The sequence below is a fragment of the Rhinolophus ferrumequinum genome, chromosome 24 (assembly GCF_004115265.2).
Source record: "Rhinolophus ferrumequinum isolate MPI-CBG mRhiFer1 chromosome 24, mRhiFer1_v1.p, whole genome shotgun sequence".
NCBI lineage: Eukaryota > Metazoa > Chordata > Mammalia > Chiroptera > Rhinolophidae > Rhinolophus > Rhinolophus ferrumequinum.
The window spans coordinates 14,197,915-14,215,942 of NC_046307.1; the positions used below are offsets into that span (position 1 = coordinate 14,197,915).

Consider the following 18,028-nt stretch of genomic DNA (forward strand, 5'->3'; position numbering starts at 1 on the left):
CCGGAAAACCTGACCCAGACCAATGGGGAAACGACACTTCACCCCTCTCATTTTCTCCCTTCCCCCAGGAAATGCCACGTGTGCACCTCCTCTAGTGGGACTGTGGTGCCAGCCAGCTCAGCTCCATTTCACAGATAGGGAACAATGAGGCAAGGAGAGGGCCTGAGCCTGGCAAGGACACATGTGGGCTAATACCTCCCACATCCTGGGATCAGGCCACGTGGCAGGCACCTTAGGGGAGGAGGTGGTTGGTAACTGTCATATTTATTCTACCCTTGAGGACACAAAGTCTTGAAGAGAAATGACAAATCCAAGGCCATACAGCTTGAGGGGCCTTGCTGATATTGGAACCCAAGCCTGATTGACCCCAAAGGCCACTGGCCAGTGGCCACCAGGAGGAATGAGGCCACAGGCATGGTTACTAGCCTAGGGCTCCCTCCTTGAGAAGCAAATTCACTGAGGCAGGGACAACCCAGTGTATAAAAGACATACATAATCTCCTCCCCTGAGCCCTAGGGTCCCCTTCCCCCCAAGGTTGTACCCAGGCATGGAAGGGTACTGACTGTGGGTTGTTAAGGGGCAATGGCAGTAAATCAGACACCTTACACCAGTTGTTCCATCCATCATAGCTCATTAGGGCAGTGATTTATTGCATACCAGGATGAGGTGAGGGGCCCAGGAGTGGCCTAGGGCCCTCAATGTTAGCAGATCACACGAGAAGATGTCCAGATTTTTCTAATTCATTGTTCTTCCAGTTATCTTCCGGTTGAAGACAGTGGGAAAAGAACTCGAAGGGACCTGGGCCCCCAGGGCCTCCCAGGGGCCTGGAACTTAAGGAAGGCATCAATCTCCATCCCTAACACTGCTTCTTCTTCCCCAAACTCATCATATCACATATCTGTCCAGCAAGGCCTAGACACTTCAAGCTCAGAACTACAGACTCACAGGCAGAATACCTCCCACCCCATGCATCTCCCTCTGCCCTCAGAAGCTCCTGGAATCTCAGGGCAACTGGAACACAGGCTCTGGGTCTTGTCCTTTCCTATGCTGTGACCAGCCTGCAGAACCAGCACCTCTTGGCATGGTTGCCACATCTGTTACTAGGGGAGTGGAGTCAGCTGAGGGCTCCAAGTCTCTCTGGCTTGCCCCACACAGGGGCATCCTTTCTATTGCCAGCCCAGACCCACCCTTCACCCCACCCAAAGGGGTCAAGAGTCTCCTCTGGGACAACAGCTCAATTTCCCCTGCTCATGAGTCCTTCCTGAGGTCTCACTTCATCTGCCCCCCACAATGGGTGGGAATGGCTGAAGCCCCCACTCCTGGTCCCAGGATGAGCCAGCTCAGCTCTGAGGACTTCGAGAAGCCAAGTCAGAGGCTGAGGTTAAGGGGAGAAGAATGGGTGAAGCTCCTGGCTGAGGACTATAGCCACCTCCCCCCAGCACTCCCACCACAAACCCCAGGCTGACTCTCCACAGCCTCTCCCATGTTACTTCCCTGCTCCATCTCCACCTGCTCTCCCTACAGATCCTTCTCAGACTCAGCCCGGCCTGGCTGCACTAGCCACTTCCCCCCACAGCCTCCCAGGTCAAGGTTCAGATCCTCTTCTAAAGAATAACAGATTTGATAGCCAGAGTCCTTCTCCCGCCATCCTGCTGGCGCTTGGCGCTCACTAGCCTGCTCCACCTCAGCTGGGCCCACCTTCAGGGAGGGACAGACAACTCACTACCTGAGGGGAGACCTATCCCCTGCTGCTCCCAATTTCTGCTGCCCCAACACCCCCTCAGGTCAGCTCCTGGGGAAAGTCCTGAGACATCTCACTTTTACATACACACACACAGACACATACACAGACAAACACACCACACTTCGCCCTGGGAATGCTTGGGAAAGGGGTATACAATTTTCTTGGGGAAGGAAGTACGCAGCCACTTCCTGAGCTCCAGCTCCATCAGCCCTGGGGTTCTCTGATACATTCTCTTAAGGTAACTTCCGTTCTGAAGACTGGATAAGATGGGTAAAAGTAAAAGGTGACAGAAGGAAAGAAGGGCAGGGGACTGGATGCCAGAACCTTCAAGGCCATTAACAGGCCCCAACATTATGGGGATCAGGCCCTGAGGCCTCACACAGGGAACAAGGAGCTCTTGCAGGGCTGGGTAGGACCCGAGCTTGTGGGTGGAGCACAGAGGAGCAGAGGAGGTGCGGGACTGGGGGTCCCACTCACAGGCAAGTAATACATCCCGTCCACGGGCCCTGCCTCAGAGGCCCAGGGTAGCTGGGTGCCGCTGAAGGCCGGAGGGCCCGGGGATGGAGGCAGTGAGAGGCCAGGGATAGGCCCATAGGAGGGCGGGAAGAGGCTGGGGCCCAAGGCCAGCGAGGTATAGACACGTCGGGGTGGCCCCAGGGGCGAGGGCGGCAGCAGCACCTCCACGTACTGCCCGCTCTCGGGGTCGAAGAGCAGCCTTAGCCGAGGCTGCCGCGGCGCTTCCACAAAGTAGTAGCGGCCGCTCTCGGGGTCCACCAGGACCTTCCCCGGGTGCGCGGCCCCGGGCGGCCTGCGCACCCCCTGGGAGGGGCCTTCCGCGGACCGGTCCATAGGAGGCGCTGAAGCAGCGCGGGGCTGGGGCGGGGCGGTTCTGCTCGCCAACGCCTGGGACTCCCGCGGGAGAGGAGACTGGACTGCAGTCGCAGGCTCGGGGGCCGATGGGGGCGTCTCCAACTTGGGTGCTATCCCAGGACTCAAGCTAGGGTGTTCCTGAGGGGAGCTGGGGCGGGATGATCCGGGTGGTTGGGCCCCTGCTGGCCCTATGGGCGACAGCTGGGGTAAAGTGCGAGCGCCGCCTAGAGGGCTGGTCCGACCCTCGCCGTCGGGGACAAGGCGCTGGGGCTCCGCAACCCTGTTCTCTCCTCCAGGACCGCGCACCAGGACTCGTCGGATTCCCTCCGGCTGGCGGCCCAAGGCCAGGGCACCAGGCAGGCGGATCTCAGTGCGCGCGAAGGGTTTCGCCGTGCTGTTCTCGGCCCTCCGCCGCAGGACCCCGTTGGGCTGCGAAGCGTCCCGGGGGACTGTTTTAGGGGACGGCTCTGGGGGCTCGTAGGGGTGCGACACGACGGGCAGAAAGTCCTTGAGATAAACGGAGGTGTAGTGAGCCGGGGCGGGGGTCCCCAGCGCCTGGAGCTCTAGCGTCTCAGATGCACCGCCCTCCTCCCGGCGGGGGTCCTCAAGAGGCGCAGGCCCTGAGCCTGGGGTTCCCGCAGGGAAGCTCGGCGCGTAGGTGGTCTTCACCATCTTGCGCACGTCGCGGGGCCGCGGAATAGCCACGCGCAGGCGTCCGGAGGCCGCTTCTCCAGGGCCCAAAGCTTCCGGGAGCGCACTGGCATCCACCGGGCCCACGAGGCGACTGAGGGGCAGCTCAGGTGCAACCACATCTGGCGACGGCTGACTGCCTCGGAAGGTAAGATCCGGCATCTCTCTCGTAGACCGACCCTGCGCCTCGGTTAGCTCTGGATTCCGGGGTGCAGGTGGCGTGGGCGGCACCAGCTTCTCCTGGCCTAGACCATTCAGAGCTTCCCGCGTAGAGACTATCGATGAGCCCGGTACTGTGGGATCCCACGTCTCTTGGGGCGATGGGCTCCACGTCTCAATAGGACGATTTGGAGCCTCCCAAGAGGACAAGGCCAGAGGTGATGGGCTCCTACTCCCCTGTATTGTATCCCCGACTACCGGATGCGGAACCTCCCACTGGGAAGGAGCTTCGGGGGATGGGCTTTTTGCCTTGGCAATACCCAGATTCCACTGGGAAAGGGTCGGAGGGGAAGGGCTTCTTCTGCTGACAGATTCCTCGACGATGGGCTCCTGATTTTCCCATGCGGAGGATACCTCGGGGAAGGACGGGCTACTCACCCTTGGAATAGCCCGATTCCACAGGGACAGGTTCTGGGCGGACGGGCAGTGAAAACCTCGTACTGTCCCATTTGGAGCTTGCCCCGGCGGGGACGGGTTCCTTGGCTTCACGGCCTTACTCAGAGCTTCCCAGGAGTCCCTGGACTCGAAAGGCGGACTCTGTGGCCTCAGGACGGTTTGACCCGGAGTTTCTCTTGGGAACCTAGTCTTGAGATCCTTATTGTGCGTCTCCTGGGTCTTCTCCCCTGACTGCAGGAAGATGCTGGAACTAACCGGACCCAGCGGCTCAGTCCCGGGCGCGGGCTTGTCGCGCCGAATCGCGCGTTCGCGGAGGCTGGGCCACGGTCGTGGGGCCCTAGCGGGGGCTGAACTATAATGCACGCGAGGTGGCCGAGACCGGGTATCTTCCTGGATCATTCGGGTACTGAGAGCTGTTTTCCGGGTCTCAGGCTCTGGCCGCTCCGTGAGCTCCGAGGTGACGCTGCTTGGGGCAGGGGCCGCGGGGCTCAGTTTTCTGGCCAGTGCGGTCTGCACGAGGCCTGCGGCGGCCTGCAGGCGGCCCAGAGACTCATCCAGGGAGCCGGTGCGCAGGAGCAGTCGGGGGCGCGGCGCGCCGGCCTCCCGTGGGGGACTCCGGTGCCGGGGGCGCAACTGGATCTGACGCTTGGGCACCGTCCGAGGCCTGGCGGGCGCGGCACGCTCCTCCAGTGCCACCTCCACACACTCGAACTGCGCTGGACTCGGACCACCGGGCCGCAGCTCCAGGTAAGTGGCCCAGCGGGAGCCACCGTCTGTGGCCTGGGGCTGCGATGCGGCGGGGGCGGGAGACGCGGGCCGAGGCGGAGAGAAGCTACGGAAAGTCCTCGCGGTGACCTGTTGCACCTCACTATCCGCCGAGTCCGAGGGGCTGAACAGGGCCCCGGCGCCGAAGATGACTTCCATCTCCCCCGACGGCAGCATGCGCAGCTGGGGCTGGGGTGGGCGCGAGCCCGGGCCTCGCGGGAAACCCGAGCCGGGCCGGAGCTGCTGGCGGCTATTCTGGGCGCTGACGGACAGGCAAGGCTGTGCGCCCGCCCCCAGCACAGAGGCCACCCGGGGCCAATTCGCCCGGCCCTCTACGACCGGCCCAATGTCTGGGGGCTCTGGAGAACCCGGAGCTGTGTGGTAGGAGCCTGACGAACTGGAGGAGTCCTGGCGCCGCGCGGGGGCCGCGGGCAGCTGAGCTGAGAGCCCGGGGAGGGCTGGCGGGGCGAGCGCGTTCAGCATGGTGGGCCCGGACGCCGCGCACTACCTCCCTCGCATCGCCTCCGCTGGTGCCGCGGGCGCCCGCACTGTCCCCGCCCCGCCCGCGGATGCCGTGGGATCACCGCTCCTTAAAGCGGCCGCGTCTACTCCCGAGCCAGCGGCGTTACCAGGAGAGACCTGGGTCCTGGGCCTTACCCTCCCAAGCCCCTTCTCAGGAGCTGGCTGGAGAGCCTGGGGTACTCAGGCTTTGGCTGACAGGAAGGTGAGGGGAAGACAGGTGTCCAACTTGGAGCCAGGAGCTAGGCCCACCCAACTCTTCTCATCACAGGTGAGGAAACTAAGGCTGCGTGGGGACCTGAGGTCAAGCACTATGGCGTGTGGATCAGAGTGAGCTGGGGAATCAGACCTTCAGGCCAAGGAGCTCAGGTCTCGTTAGCAATTTCATTTCCTTCTCAGCCCTCAGCACCTTTCCTTTCCACCACCGCAGGGCACCCCTCCTCCCTGGCCCTGTCATCCCATCCTGGCTGGAACTCATAAGAGTGCACCCATTTTCCTAAACCGTCATGCCACCATCTTTGATAAAGCAGCATAGATTGGAGGGCTCCCCCTATTCCAGAGTTGTGCTGTGGCCTCAGGAAGCTGCTGTCTCTGGCTGGACCCATTGCCTGTAGTGGGAGCCTATTAGAAGGGGCTGCAGTAAGCAACTCTTTTACAGGTTGCCTTGGCAACCAGAACAAACCCTGGATGCTGATGTGGGAGTCTTTTAGGAACCTTTGGGGTAGCAGTGATCCCCTCTTTAAAGTCCCTCTGAAGCAGAATCGAGTCCTGTGTCCCCTCAGGCACTCACAGGGCACTCATTCCAGCCCCCACCACCACCTCAGTGCTAGCCCTGGGGACAGGTGCTGGTGCAGAAGTAGATGCAGTCACCACCTGTCATTGTCCTGGGATAATGACAATGGGTATCATTTGCCCTTAAACTTCTGACTTCAAGGTCTTGCTATGACTCAGTCCCCAGTTGGCCTTGGAGCAAGAGCACAGGCCCCTCCTGTGCACTCCCCTTCACACTGACCCAGGGAAGGCTGGACTTGACAAATCTGACTCAGCCTCCCGAGTGTGTCCCCATGATCACCTACCCATCATCAGTGATGACTTCTGAGGGGATGAAGCCTGTCCATCACATCTACCCCTAATATTAGTGCAACGTCAGCAAGTCATAGCCCCACTCAGTTTTCCCACCTTAAAAATAGACATGGCATTGTCCCTTTTCCCTTCCTCCCATTGGTGAAGACTGATGAGCTTATGTTTGGGGGGGAAGTGTAAGAGGGTACACATGTGATTCCCAGGTATAACATTCTTGCTTTGTGATGGAAACTGATTTTCCAAATTTATTGTGGTCCTAGAACCCACTGTCTTTGAAGTCTTTGATAAGGGCCTCTCTCTTTCTGTCTCTCTCTCTCACTCACACACACACACACACACACACACACAACACAGCTTTTTATATAGGCAGGGATTAAATATTGAGTAAGAAGGGACAGAGCCTACTAGACAACAAAGTAGTTCTTCCCCTGAGCCACAACCCCTATACCCTCATGGACCCCCACTACTAACCAAGGTAGGGAGGGAAGTAGCAGGGTCTGGCGACTTGAGCAGCATCCATTTCCAAGCCCAGAAGTGGCCTGGAAGGTGGTGGTCCAAGGTCTGTCGACCACCCAGTCCCTGGTCATTTGATCCTCACTTAGGTCACCAGACCCAGGAAGCAGGTGGGGAGGAAGGAAGGAGTGCCTTCTACTTTACCCTGCCCCTTCCTGAGGAGTCAGGCCATTGGTGAGGCCTGATGGGGTACCCACAGGCATAAGAAGGATCGGGATGAGGACCCCCACAGCAGAGAAGGCAGAGGTCGGGCATTACAGCCAGAGAACAGAAAGGCGATAACCATTTTATTTTTCTCTGGGACTCTGGTGGCTCCGGGCCTGACGCGTCCCCGAGGCTTTCTTATGCTTCTGGTCCAGCACCTGGGCCATGTAGTTCTCCTGCTGCTTCTGGATCCGGAAGTCAGACATGTGATTCCTGCAACGGAGCCGGCTGGGCGTAGGCTAGGGACAGCCCAAGGTAGGGGCCAGAGGTCTGGCTCCCCACTTCCATCAACATCCCCCAGCCTGGCCCGGACCCCTCACCTGAAGATCTGTTTCTGCTGGCTGATAACTTGCTGCAATTCCTTAATCTCATTCTCTTTGCCATTAAGTATATCTTCTTGCTTTATAATGTGAGACTCAATTTCTGTGGGGGAGAGAGGTAGGGAGGAGGTGTTTCCATCCCACGGGCTCCTTCCTGAGTTAAGGCATTCCCTCATGGGTCTTTTCAGAACTCGGTGCCCCCCACCCAGAGGTTCTTCATGAGTAGTTGCTAATGCCTTAGTAAGAATGAGTTTATTATGGAGTCTTGATGGGGTGGTGAGGCTACAATGTCTGATGAATGTGTCGGTGACTTCACAACTCTATTCTGGACTAGATGACTCACATGAGGGCAGGCAAAGGCCCTTGGCGAGAGGTGGGCAGCCCTACCCAGAGGCAGGAGGATGAACGGCTTCTGGCCTCAACTCCTGCAGATCCTTATAGATATCACCTCTTGGGTGAGACCCTTTCTAGTCTAAAATTATAACCCTTCCCAATACTTCCTGTCCCTTTTCCCTGCTTCATTTTCCTCCTTGGCACTTAGAAGTATAATAACATACCACATATTTTACTCATTTGTCTTCTCTTCTACTAGTGTGTAAGGACAGGATTTTTGTTTTATTCACTGTTTTAACCCTAAGGCATAAAATAGTACCTGACATATAGTAGGTGCACAATAAATTTATTTGTGGAATGAATGAACAGGATGTCCCCTGGGGGGTTTAGGACTTAGAAACATCACCTAGTCAGTGATCTCAATCCAACCAGACCTACTGAGGGCCAACTGGATGCCCAACCCTGTGTAGGGTCCCTGCCCGCAAAGAGTCAGCTCCTGATAGGAGAGTTAAGACTCAGGAACTGATGAGAGAACAGAGCAAGGTGACATTCCATGAAGTTAATATTGGTGAGACAGTATTACCACTTTGGGCAAGTTGCCTCCTTTTTCAGACCTGTTTCCTCACCTGTAAAATGGGGATAAAGACAGTCCCTATTCCACAAGGGGAGGGGAGTACCCAGGGAAATTTGTGGTGGCAAAACTTATCCCCTAATTAAGTTGCTCATTAGATATCAGGATGATTTCTGTGACTTGGGTCAGAATCCAATGAGTCTGTAGGAATCTGGGATGCTTCACTTACATAACTATCCCTCTCTCAGGGAGCTCTGGAAAATTCTGATCCTCACAGAAAGAAAATCCCACTGCCTTTAAAGGTTGGACAAAGATGAACTAGAATACCAGCTCTGAAATTGCAAAAATGCTGGAGCATTTAAGGTTTCAGAAGAGACAATCTGGTAAAAAGTTAAGACACAGCATGGGAAAGAGGAGACATAGGTGAAGGAAGAGAAGGAACACATGAGCTCACTGGGTCATAGGACCAGGACAATCAAAACTCCTTCCGCAGGTCAATCAGCTAATCTAGACTAATTGTTTGTGAATTCTTTTGGGGAAAAAAACATCAGAAATTTGTGGAAATATTTTAAAACAAAAGAAAGTTAAAATAAATGGCGACTAATGAGAGAATAGTTAGAAAGCCCCTTGAAAAGATTAAGGAACTACGTAAGTAAAACCAAACTGAAACCACACAAGGGGAGGTGGCGCGGGGGAGGCTGGGGGAAGTTTCAGGTCATCAGAATTTGCTCAGGTGAGGGCTTGTGTCCTACTGAAGGGGTTCAGGACATTTTGGGGGGAGGCAGCCAGGCTCTGTCCCCCGACTTATACACACCTTGCACAGGCAGACGCAGAGCCCTGTGGCCTTGGCTGATCTCTAGGAAATGCATGTCTTCCTAGCACCACCAGGAAAGATCCCTAGGTTCTTTTTAGGGAAGTGGGGGGAATGTCCAGAGAGAAAGGAAGGACTAGGGAACAACCATGAGGCCTGTCAGCCCACCTGGACAGATCAAGATGGCAGCCTGCTGGCAACTTACAAGGGAGAGAGAAGCCTAGGTTGGAGGGCAGAGGGTGCCCAAGGCTCGGGGGCGGGGGGGGCGGCCATCAGGAAAAGACCCTGAACCTCTTTTGGTCTTGAGCTTTGGGCTCTGGCCTACTCAAAATCTGTAGCAGTGAATGAAGCAGAGGTTGCATGTGGAATTCATAGCCACTTCTTAAATTAAGTATGGGAAGTTTAGAATTCTGGGGAAGTGAAAGGGAGTCCTGAGGTCTAGGGATACTGGGTAGCTGACTGAAAGTGCCCCGCAACTCACAGCACCAATTGAGCCAGCAAAGGGACACAGCAATCTTCATGGAACCGAGTTGAAAATGAATGGCCCACAGACATATTTTACTTGGCCCATACAATAATTTTTAAATGTCTAAATTAGTTGCCAACACTAAAAAGTCAGAAAAGCTTCCACTAAAACCTGGCTTCCAGTTTCTTTTTTAAAGATCTGACAACAGGGGACCCCCATTCCCACAGCAGAGGCGCTAAGCCCTTGAGAGCGGGGCCTGGCTCTCCACATCACCACTGTCCCCACTCCTCCCTATTGGATCCCACACCTTGAAAATAAAGGTCAGCTCCCAAATAGGACTGTGCTTGCCATGTTGTTCCTCTTGTAACACAGTTATGAGTAAAGCACACTATTTCTAATATCCATCAAAAGTGGGATAACAAAAGGTGGACTAAGAAGGTTGTACGTTTCAAGAAAAATGGGAGCGAGCCTGTTCCTTTATGGCCATGAAGAATATTGTACATCAACTGCTTCCCTCATTTCCGTGGCCTGCCTGGTCCCTGAAGGCCTTTGCGAAGGTGTGGCCCACCTGGGCCTGCCTGTATCCTCAGCCGGGGACAGAAGTTGGGGTGAAACCCTGCCCTGCACGTGGGCACTAGGCTGTTAGGGAAGAATCCATGTATGTAAGCGTGGGAAGGAGCACGGGCCTCCCGCCTACCATTGCATTTGGTGATGAGCTGGTCCTTCTTGCTGGAATCTCGTAGGGCTCTGCTCTTGACAGTGGAGAGCCTGGGTGGAGAAGACAAGAAAGAGTGGGAAGACTGACAGGCAGACAGGATCCCCAGTCCTTCCCTCCATACCGAGGCTCACTCACGCGTTTTCAAAGGCCATCTTCTCTTTCTCCAGCTGTTTAGATAGCACCTCCACCTCTCCAAGGGCAAACTGCAATTTCTCCTCTTCCTTGGCCAGGAGGACCTTGGTCTTAGCATGGGCAGCTTTCTCTTCCTGTAGGAGCAGCAGCAGTGACCTCAGTACCCCAAGCCACCTTGGGTTTCCTAGGCTCCCTTAATCAGCTCCATGCTCAGAGGGCCACACAGAAGCCAGGGCACAGGAAGATTCTGTCCTCACTACTGGGGCTGGAGGCTCTCAGAGGCCAATACTCAAGGACTCTACTCAACCACAGGGATGCTGGGAAATAGGGTAAGATTAGGAGCCTGTATCGGCCATTACTTACCACCAGCTCCTTCTCCACTGCCTGGAACTCTTCTTTACTGACAAAATTTTCATCCTGGAGAACCATCTGTAACAGAGCCTGGCTCAGGGAGGGTCGGGGACGGGGGTGGGAAGGGTGTCCTCTAGGGACCAGGAGCAAGGATGGATAATGGGATGATGCTCAGGGCACCTAGGATAAGATTGGGGCCCTGGGAAGGGAGAATTAGGTTCCACGAGACTCACTGAGGCTCAACTCTAGGTCCTGCCCTCAAGAAGCAACCAGTCTCGTGGAGGACACAGCCCATAGTCAGCACTTCTAACACGGTGTGTGCTATAATGGAGAAGTACAAAGTGATGTCCAGAGGGGGGCCCCTGACCCAGCCTGGGGAAAGGTCAGAACTGCTTCTGAAGATGGGACATCAGATCAGACCTGAGACCTGATTGCTAGATAGGGGTGGGCCAAAAAAGGGGTGGAGAGAAGTGTTCCAGACAGTGAGAAAAAGGCCAGAGATGGAGCCTGCAATTAAAGTAGCCAAAAGGTAGAGCTGGTTACCTTCAGGGAATTGAAGGTAATTCAATGCCTAGAGCTGCATGCATACAGCTATTAGAGTGAGAAAGAAATGTAAAGTCGTCTTATTTCTGAGATGGAGGTATCTCCTGGCTTTCTAATCAAGATGGAAAACAAAAATCAGGGGCTGGCCCGGTGGCTCAGGCGGTTGGAGCTCCGTGCTCCTAACTCCTAACTCCAAAGGCTGCCGGTTCGATTCCCACATGGGCCAGTGGGCTCTCAACCACAAGGTTGCCAGTTCGATTCCTCGACTCCCGCAAGGGATGGTGGGCTGTGTCCCCTGCAACTAGCAACGGCAACTGGACCTGGAGCTGAGCTGTGCCCTCCACAACTAAGACTGAAAGGACAACAACTTGAAGCTGAACGGCACCCTCCACAACTAAGACTGAAAGGACAGCAACTTGAAGCTGAACGGCACCCTCCACAACTAAGACTGAAAGGACAGCAACTTGACTTGGGGAAAAAAAAAAAGTCCTGCAAGTACACACTGTTCCCCAATAAAGTCCTGTTCCCCGTCCCCAGTAAAATCTTAAAAAAAACCCAAAACAAAACAAAACCAGAAAAACCATGAACTCCACCTGGCCAGGATTCTACCATACCTGTCCAGATAATCTGTGGCTCCACTGCTTTGCACCCATGAACTGGGGTTTGATTGAGAAAGCAGAAATCAAAAGCAAAGGGACATAAAAAGTCCTTAAGTTGTGGTATGCAAAGGCCAACTCTGTGCTTACTGCACTCAGTGCGGCACTGCATTAGGCACTGGGAAGGGAATGTCCCTAACAGAAAAGATGTTATAGTTTCTCTGCCCCCATGCAAGGGCCTTGGAAAGTCAATGAAGTCATCTCCAATTACAAACGGGGAAACTGAGGCGCAGTGAATAGATGGGGATATATCTACCAGGCTCTGCACAACCAGGCGGAGTAGAGAACAATTTGATTTTGATTAAAATTCCCTGGTAAATATTCATGAGATCCTGCCCCTTTTTGGTTCCACCTCCAGTCATAACACGAGGCCCCGCCTTCTGATTACGCCATTGGCAATGTGCTTTCTGCACGCCCCGCCCATTTAAGCATCCAGTTCGATCTCAACCCCAGCTCTTCTGGCTGCATACCACGTTCCTCAGTTGGTGGATCAGATCCTCCTGAGACTCAATAACGTCCCGCAGTTGATCGAAGGCGAGACACACCGACCCTGACCCCCCCTGCGACCACCCAACGGGCGTCGCCATCTTTCGCTCCCGCCAGCTCGTTGGAAATGGCTGCCGCTGGGTGGCTCACCACGTCGCCAATGAGAATGCGACGCCACAGAGCACCCTGGCAACCGGGGGCGGAGACTTCCTTTGTTAGCAGAGATGGGGCCCTCTTAAAGGAGCCGTAGGGGGAATTTAACAACGCTTAGGAATTTAAGTTTATAGAGAATTTACACACCTATTTTATCTTGTGTTTCTCACCAGTCCTGAGGAGCAGGCAGTTCCCGGCTCATACTTCCTTTAAGGGCCAGCGAACAGGCAACACTCAGGCACCCGCCCTCAGCCTTCTCCCAGGGCTGTAAAACAGTGAAGCAAGTGCCTTCTAAGGCATCACCTGCATCTTTAGCTTCACGTGTCTCTTCCTCCCACCCTAATCTCTAAATTTCCTTCAGGGTGTGCGAATCCAGCCTCTTGTGATCTCTCTTCCTCCAAGAACAAACTTAATACTTGGGGGACATGAGCCTAAGCAATGAAGGGAGGCTCAAGAATAGAAAAGGAGAGTGATCTCGCCCAAGATAACAGTCCTCATACACTGGTATTAAGCTCTGGGCAGCTACACTGGAGTCAAAGTGTGACCAGGTCAGGGTGCTGGGGAGGGCCCTGAAGAGCCTGATGAGATTAGGAGAACTGAAGTGGGACCTGAAGGAGACTTCTAAAAAGGAGATGGGGAAGGATAAGGTGATTACACATCTTCACCAAATCCCCATTGAGGGTTTTTTTGAAACCCAAAGAATATAAGCTTGGGGACTATCAGAGCTAATAATGATCAAGTATTCACTATTTCATGACACCATTATGCCATATTAGTAGTATTTCACGTGATCCTCATAATAACCTTGGGAAGTAGGATTTAATATCCCCATTTTCCTGATGAGGAAATGCAGGTTCTATGGGAGTGAACAACTTGCCCAAGGTCACCCAAGCTACTAAGCCTCCAAACAGGGTTTTTTTTTTTTTTTTTTTTTTTTTAACAGGACTTTATTGGGGAACAGTGTGTACTTCCAGGATTTTTTCCAAGTCAAGTTGTAGTCCTTTCAATCTTAGTTGTGGAGGGTGTGGTTCAGCTTCAAGTTATTGTCCTTTCAGTCTTAGTTGTGGAGGGCGCAGCTCAGCTCCAGGTCCAGCTGCCGTTGCTAGTTGCAGGGGGCGCAGCCCACCATCCCTTGCGGGACTCGAGGAATTGAACTGGCAACCTTGTGGTTGAGAGCCCACTGGCCCATGTGGGAATCGAACCGGCAGCCTTCGGAGTCAGGAGCACGGAGCTCTAACCGCCTGAGCCACCGGGCCGGCCCCAAACAGGGTTTTGACGTGGGCAGTTTGATTCCAGAGTCCATGTTCTTAACCAGGAACATTTTTGTTGACCATAATGGATACTTAAAGTTATGGAAATTGATACCCCCAGGCAGGTAATGACTATATTAAGGAGTTAGCCAAAAAATGTTATTAGTGACCAGGAAGGGAAGCTGAAAGATTAGGTAAGCCACTCAGGCTGCTCCCCATAGCTCCCTCCTTAGGGGCCTGTTTTTCAGCGGGATGGTGTGGTCTGACAAACGTGGCCACTCCTGTGGGTCTCCCTTGTTTTATTTTTCCTTTTTTTTTATTTTTTTATTTTTTTATTTTATTGGGAACAGTGTGTTTTTCCAGGACTTATCAGCTCCAGGTCAAGTCGTTGTTTTCAGTCTAGTTGTGGAGGGTGCAGCTCACTGGCCCATGTGGTAATCGAACTGGCGACCTTGGTGTTATGAGCACTACGCTCTAACCACTGAGCCAACTGGCCGCCCCTTTCCTTGTTTCTTGTGTCTGTTCTCATGTCCTTGAGGGCAAGGCCATTTCTGTTGGCCAATCTTAAAGGGTCCTGAACAGTACAGGTCAGTAGGACTTCTGTGGTGGAAATGCTCTACACCTGCACTGTCCAGCACTGCAGCCACTGGCCACAGGTGGGCTACTCAGCACTTGAAATGTTGCTCATGTGACTGATGAATTGCTTTTTAAATTTTTACAAATTTTGATTAGTTACAATTTGCATTTAAATAGCCTTATGTGGCTAGTGGCTGCAGTATTGGACAGTGTGGGCCTGGAGGATGCTGTATCTATCAGTTGTGTGCCTTAGCACCGTGCCTTCCTGGAACTTCGTCTGTCAAGTGTGAATGTTCACCTGAATCACCCTGGACAAAGCTGCACATTCCTCTGGGGCATCGATCCCTGAATCTTCCCCTTGAACTGTATCGCCTCTCTAAGGTTTTGTGAGGTGCTGCTCAATATCCCTTGCCATGCGACATTCACTAGAATAGGCTGCCTTGTTCATTTCAGGCAGAACCCAGTTCCTTGGGGATGTGAGGTCATGAGCAAGAGAGAACCCTGGGTCTTGGTCCTCACCCTGCATACCAGCATGGACATAAGGGATGGGTACCCTGGTCGGGGACTGCCACAGATTTCTACTCTCTCTGTCAATAAACACTATGGGTTTCTGGCCAGTCAGGGCTCAGTGGGGCTTGAGATGACAGGACATCACAATAGCTCTGTGATCCTGCCCCAGGAACGCCACTTTTCTGCCGAGTTGTTGTCCTGGCCATCTATTGCTGTATAACACACCACCCAAATTTTACAGCTTAAAAAATTTTTTTCATTTTCCTCAGGAATCTTCAATTTGGGCAAGGTTCAAGAGTGAAAGCTTATCTCTGCTCTATGTAGTATCAGCTGGGATGATTGGTGGGGGGAGGAAAGGCTAGAAGTTCCACTACCAAGATGACTCAGTCATGTAAAAGGCAAGGTGATGCTGTCAGGTAGGAACTCATCTGAGGCTGAGGACCAAAGGTCTTGTTCCTTTCCATGGACTGCTCGGGCTTTCTCATAGCGTGGTGACTGGGTTCAAGAGAAAGTATCCAAAGTGATAGGAAAGAGACGATGCCAGTTTTTTAAGGCCTGGGCCTAAAAAGCAGCATAGTCTAATTTCTGCTTATTCTACTGGTCAAGGAGTCAGAGTCCAGCTTCAAGGAGAGGGTACGAATCCCACATTTTTTTTTTTAAAGATTTTATTGGGAAAGGGGAATAGTGTATATTTCCAGGACTTTATTGGGGAACAGTGTGTTTTTCCCAGGATCCATCAGCTCCAAGTCAAGTTGTTGTCATTCAATCTTAGTTGTGGAAGGCGCAGCTCAGCTCCAAGTTCAGTCGCCGTTTTCAATCTAGTTGAGGGAGGCACAGCCCACCATTCCATGCGGGAGTCGAACTTTTTTTTTTTTAAGTGTTTTTCCCAGGATCCATCAACTCCAAGTCAAGTAGTTGTTTCCATCTAGTTGTGGAGGACGCAGCTCACAGTGGCCCATGTGGGGTTCAAACCAGCAACCTTGTTGTTAAGAGCACCTTGCTCTAACCCTGAGCCAACCTGCCGGCCCCACATCCCACATTTTGATGGGAGTAGTTTCCAAGAAGTTGGGCTGCAATTCCAGAGGAAGTCCTGACAGATGGCATGTCATTCCCTTCAGGGTTCAGCTCAGATAAAACCAGACTGGAACTCAGTCGAGTGGGGGAGACAGACCATAATCAAATAAACACAAATAAATCTCAAATTAAGTCTATTCAGATAGCATTATCACCATGGCAGGTGCCCAGAAAGAAAGGAATGAGTACTTTAAAGGGAGGCTTAGCTCCATCTGGGGTGTCAGGGAAGATTTCTGTGAGGAAGTGATGTGTGAGCTGAAACCTAGTAGGCACTTAGCAAATGGGGATGGGCCGGGTAAATGGGGAAAGGTTCCAGAAAGGAGGACCAGTATACAAAGTCCCTGGGGCAAAAGGGGTTGGCAGAGTGTAGTAATTAAAAGGCTAGTATGGCAGAAAAGAAAAAAGATCTACCGGGCAAACAGAGGTAGAGTCTTGTTAAGCTTTAGGCCATGCTAAGGACTTTGGTGATTTTTATTCTGGGGACAAAAGAAGTTATTGAAACATTTTAAGCAAGAGGGTGACATGATATTTTGCTTTGAAAAGATCTCTCTGGTTGTAGCAAGGTGGGCAGATTGGAGAGACTAGTTATACTTGTGAGGCTACTGCAGTAGTTTTTTATCAAAGGAAGTGGATGGTAGTTTGGGAATCAGATGGTTTCAGAGTTGATAAAGAGAGTAGATGGATTTAGGATGTTCTGGAGGTAAAACTGTTCGGGCTTAACAATGATGGGGGGATGTGGGAAAAAGGGAGCCAAGGTGTTTTGGTTGTGTACTGCTGCAAACAAACTACCACAAAATGTAATTAACGGCTTAAAACAGCAACCATTTTACTATTTGCTCTGATTTTGCAACTTGAAGAGAACTTGGTGGAGCAGATCATTTCTGCTCTGCCTATCAACTGGCATAAACAGCTAAGGTGTCTGGATTCTCAGTTCCTGCTGCCAGCTTGGTTCTCCTCTGTATACCTTCTTTATGTGGCTAGCTTAGTGGTCTCAGGTTAGTTGGTATAACATGACACCTGGCTAAACTGGAAGCTTCTAGTTTTGCCACATCCTATGGATTAAAGGTCAAAGGCCAGCCCAGATCAGAAAGAGGGACTAGCCAAGGGCATGAATGTTAGGTGTGGTCCATTGGAGGACTCCAAATCAAGTCTACTGCACAAAGTTTCCTGGGTTTCTGACTTTTGTACTTGGATGGATAGTGCTTCTATTCATTGAAATAGGAGTACTTAGTGTTGCTTTCATCTCCTCCATTAAAAAAAAAATTCACTGTCCTCTAGGAAGGGTGATTGTATTTCAGATCTCTTCATCAGTTGCTTTAACAGATCCCTCATACTGGATAAAATTCCTTTGTTATATATTCCCAAGTTCCCCTTCGTCTCCCCTTTGGCATTCACCCCACTCGGGAACATTTTCTAAAGATGGGTTCCCCATAAGATTTGACCTCCAGGAAACTTGGTGATGGGTCTCACATGCTCCTGACCCCCATCCCAAAAACTCAGCTCACCTGGGACATAGTGAATTCTCCATCTTTGTTGAATTGAATCTCATCGCAGTCTTTTTCCAAATGAGAGGGTTTATTATGACCAGTTGGGCTCTGGAGGACCCAACTGAACCATTTTTAAACCCAAATTTTCCTAAATGTGGGCCATTGGGAACAAAGCCAGCAAGGAACTGGGATAACACCTGATTTCAGATGCTCAGTAGTTTTGATCTGTACACTGGCTATAATATGCTGTAGTTGCAGTTATCTGATAGAAAACAAATACAGAATTGGTGATGCCACCAATGCTATTTATTGTTCTAAACACCAATAATTCCACTGATGGATGAGGGAAGACTGGAACAGAGGTCAATAGCTTCTCTAGTCTTCAGTGGCTCCGAGGGAGTCAGGCAATATGCAGTGCCCAGTGTTACCATAGACTCAGAGTCTGCTTGCCTGCGGGCATCAAGGCCGAAAAAAAAAAAAAAGACACAAGCAGGAGTTTGCAGCAAAGAAAGTAAAGGTTTATTTAGGGAGTTGGCACCTGTGTTCGTCACCCATCGGGTGAGTCCACAGAGGGCGGTGGTGATTTTG

At 52.5% G+C, this 18,028-nt stretch overlaps 2 protein-coding genes across 4 annotated transcripts; both read right to left on the minus strand.

Annotated features, from left to right (window-relative positions):
* Positions 1-624: 624 nt before the first annotated feature.
* PROB1 (proline rich basic protein 1) lies at positions 625-5,220 on the minus strand. The gene has a single exon (XM_033095626.1). The coding sequence runs from the start codon at positions 5,165-5,167 to the stop codon at positions 2,120-2,122; it is 3,048 nt and encodes a 1,015-aa protein (XP_032951517.1). The 5' UTR covers positions 5,168-5,220; the 3' UTR covers positions 625-2,119.
* A 1,781-nt stretch (positions 5,221-7,001) lies between these two features.
* Positions 7,002-12,536, minus strand: SPATA24 (spermatogenesis associated 24). 3 transcript variants are annotated; one of them, XM_033096459.1, is made up of 6 exons: positions 12,375-12,536; positions 10,718-10,783; positions 10,358-10,488; positions 10,202-10,272; positions 7,324-7,426; positions 7,008-7,231 (listed from the first exon to the last, which is right to left on the minus strand). In XM_033096459.1, exons 1-6 carry the CDS (start codon positions 12,489-12,491, stop codon positions 7,087-7,089), a joined length of 633 nt encoding a protein of 210 aa, XP_032952350.1. In that variant the 5' UTR covers positions 12,492-12,536; the 3' UTR covers positions 7,008-7,086. The 3 variants fall into 3 exon arrangements, with proteins under 3 accessions (XP_032952352.1, XP_032952350.1, XP_032952351.1); XM_033096460.1 differs by having other exon boundaries at positions 7,054-7,216; XM_033096461.1 differs by lacking the exon at positions 10,718-10,783 and having other exon boundaries at positions 7,002-7,231.
* Between the last annotated feature and the right edge of the window lie 5,492 nt (positions 12,537-18,028).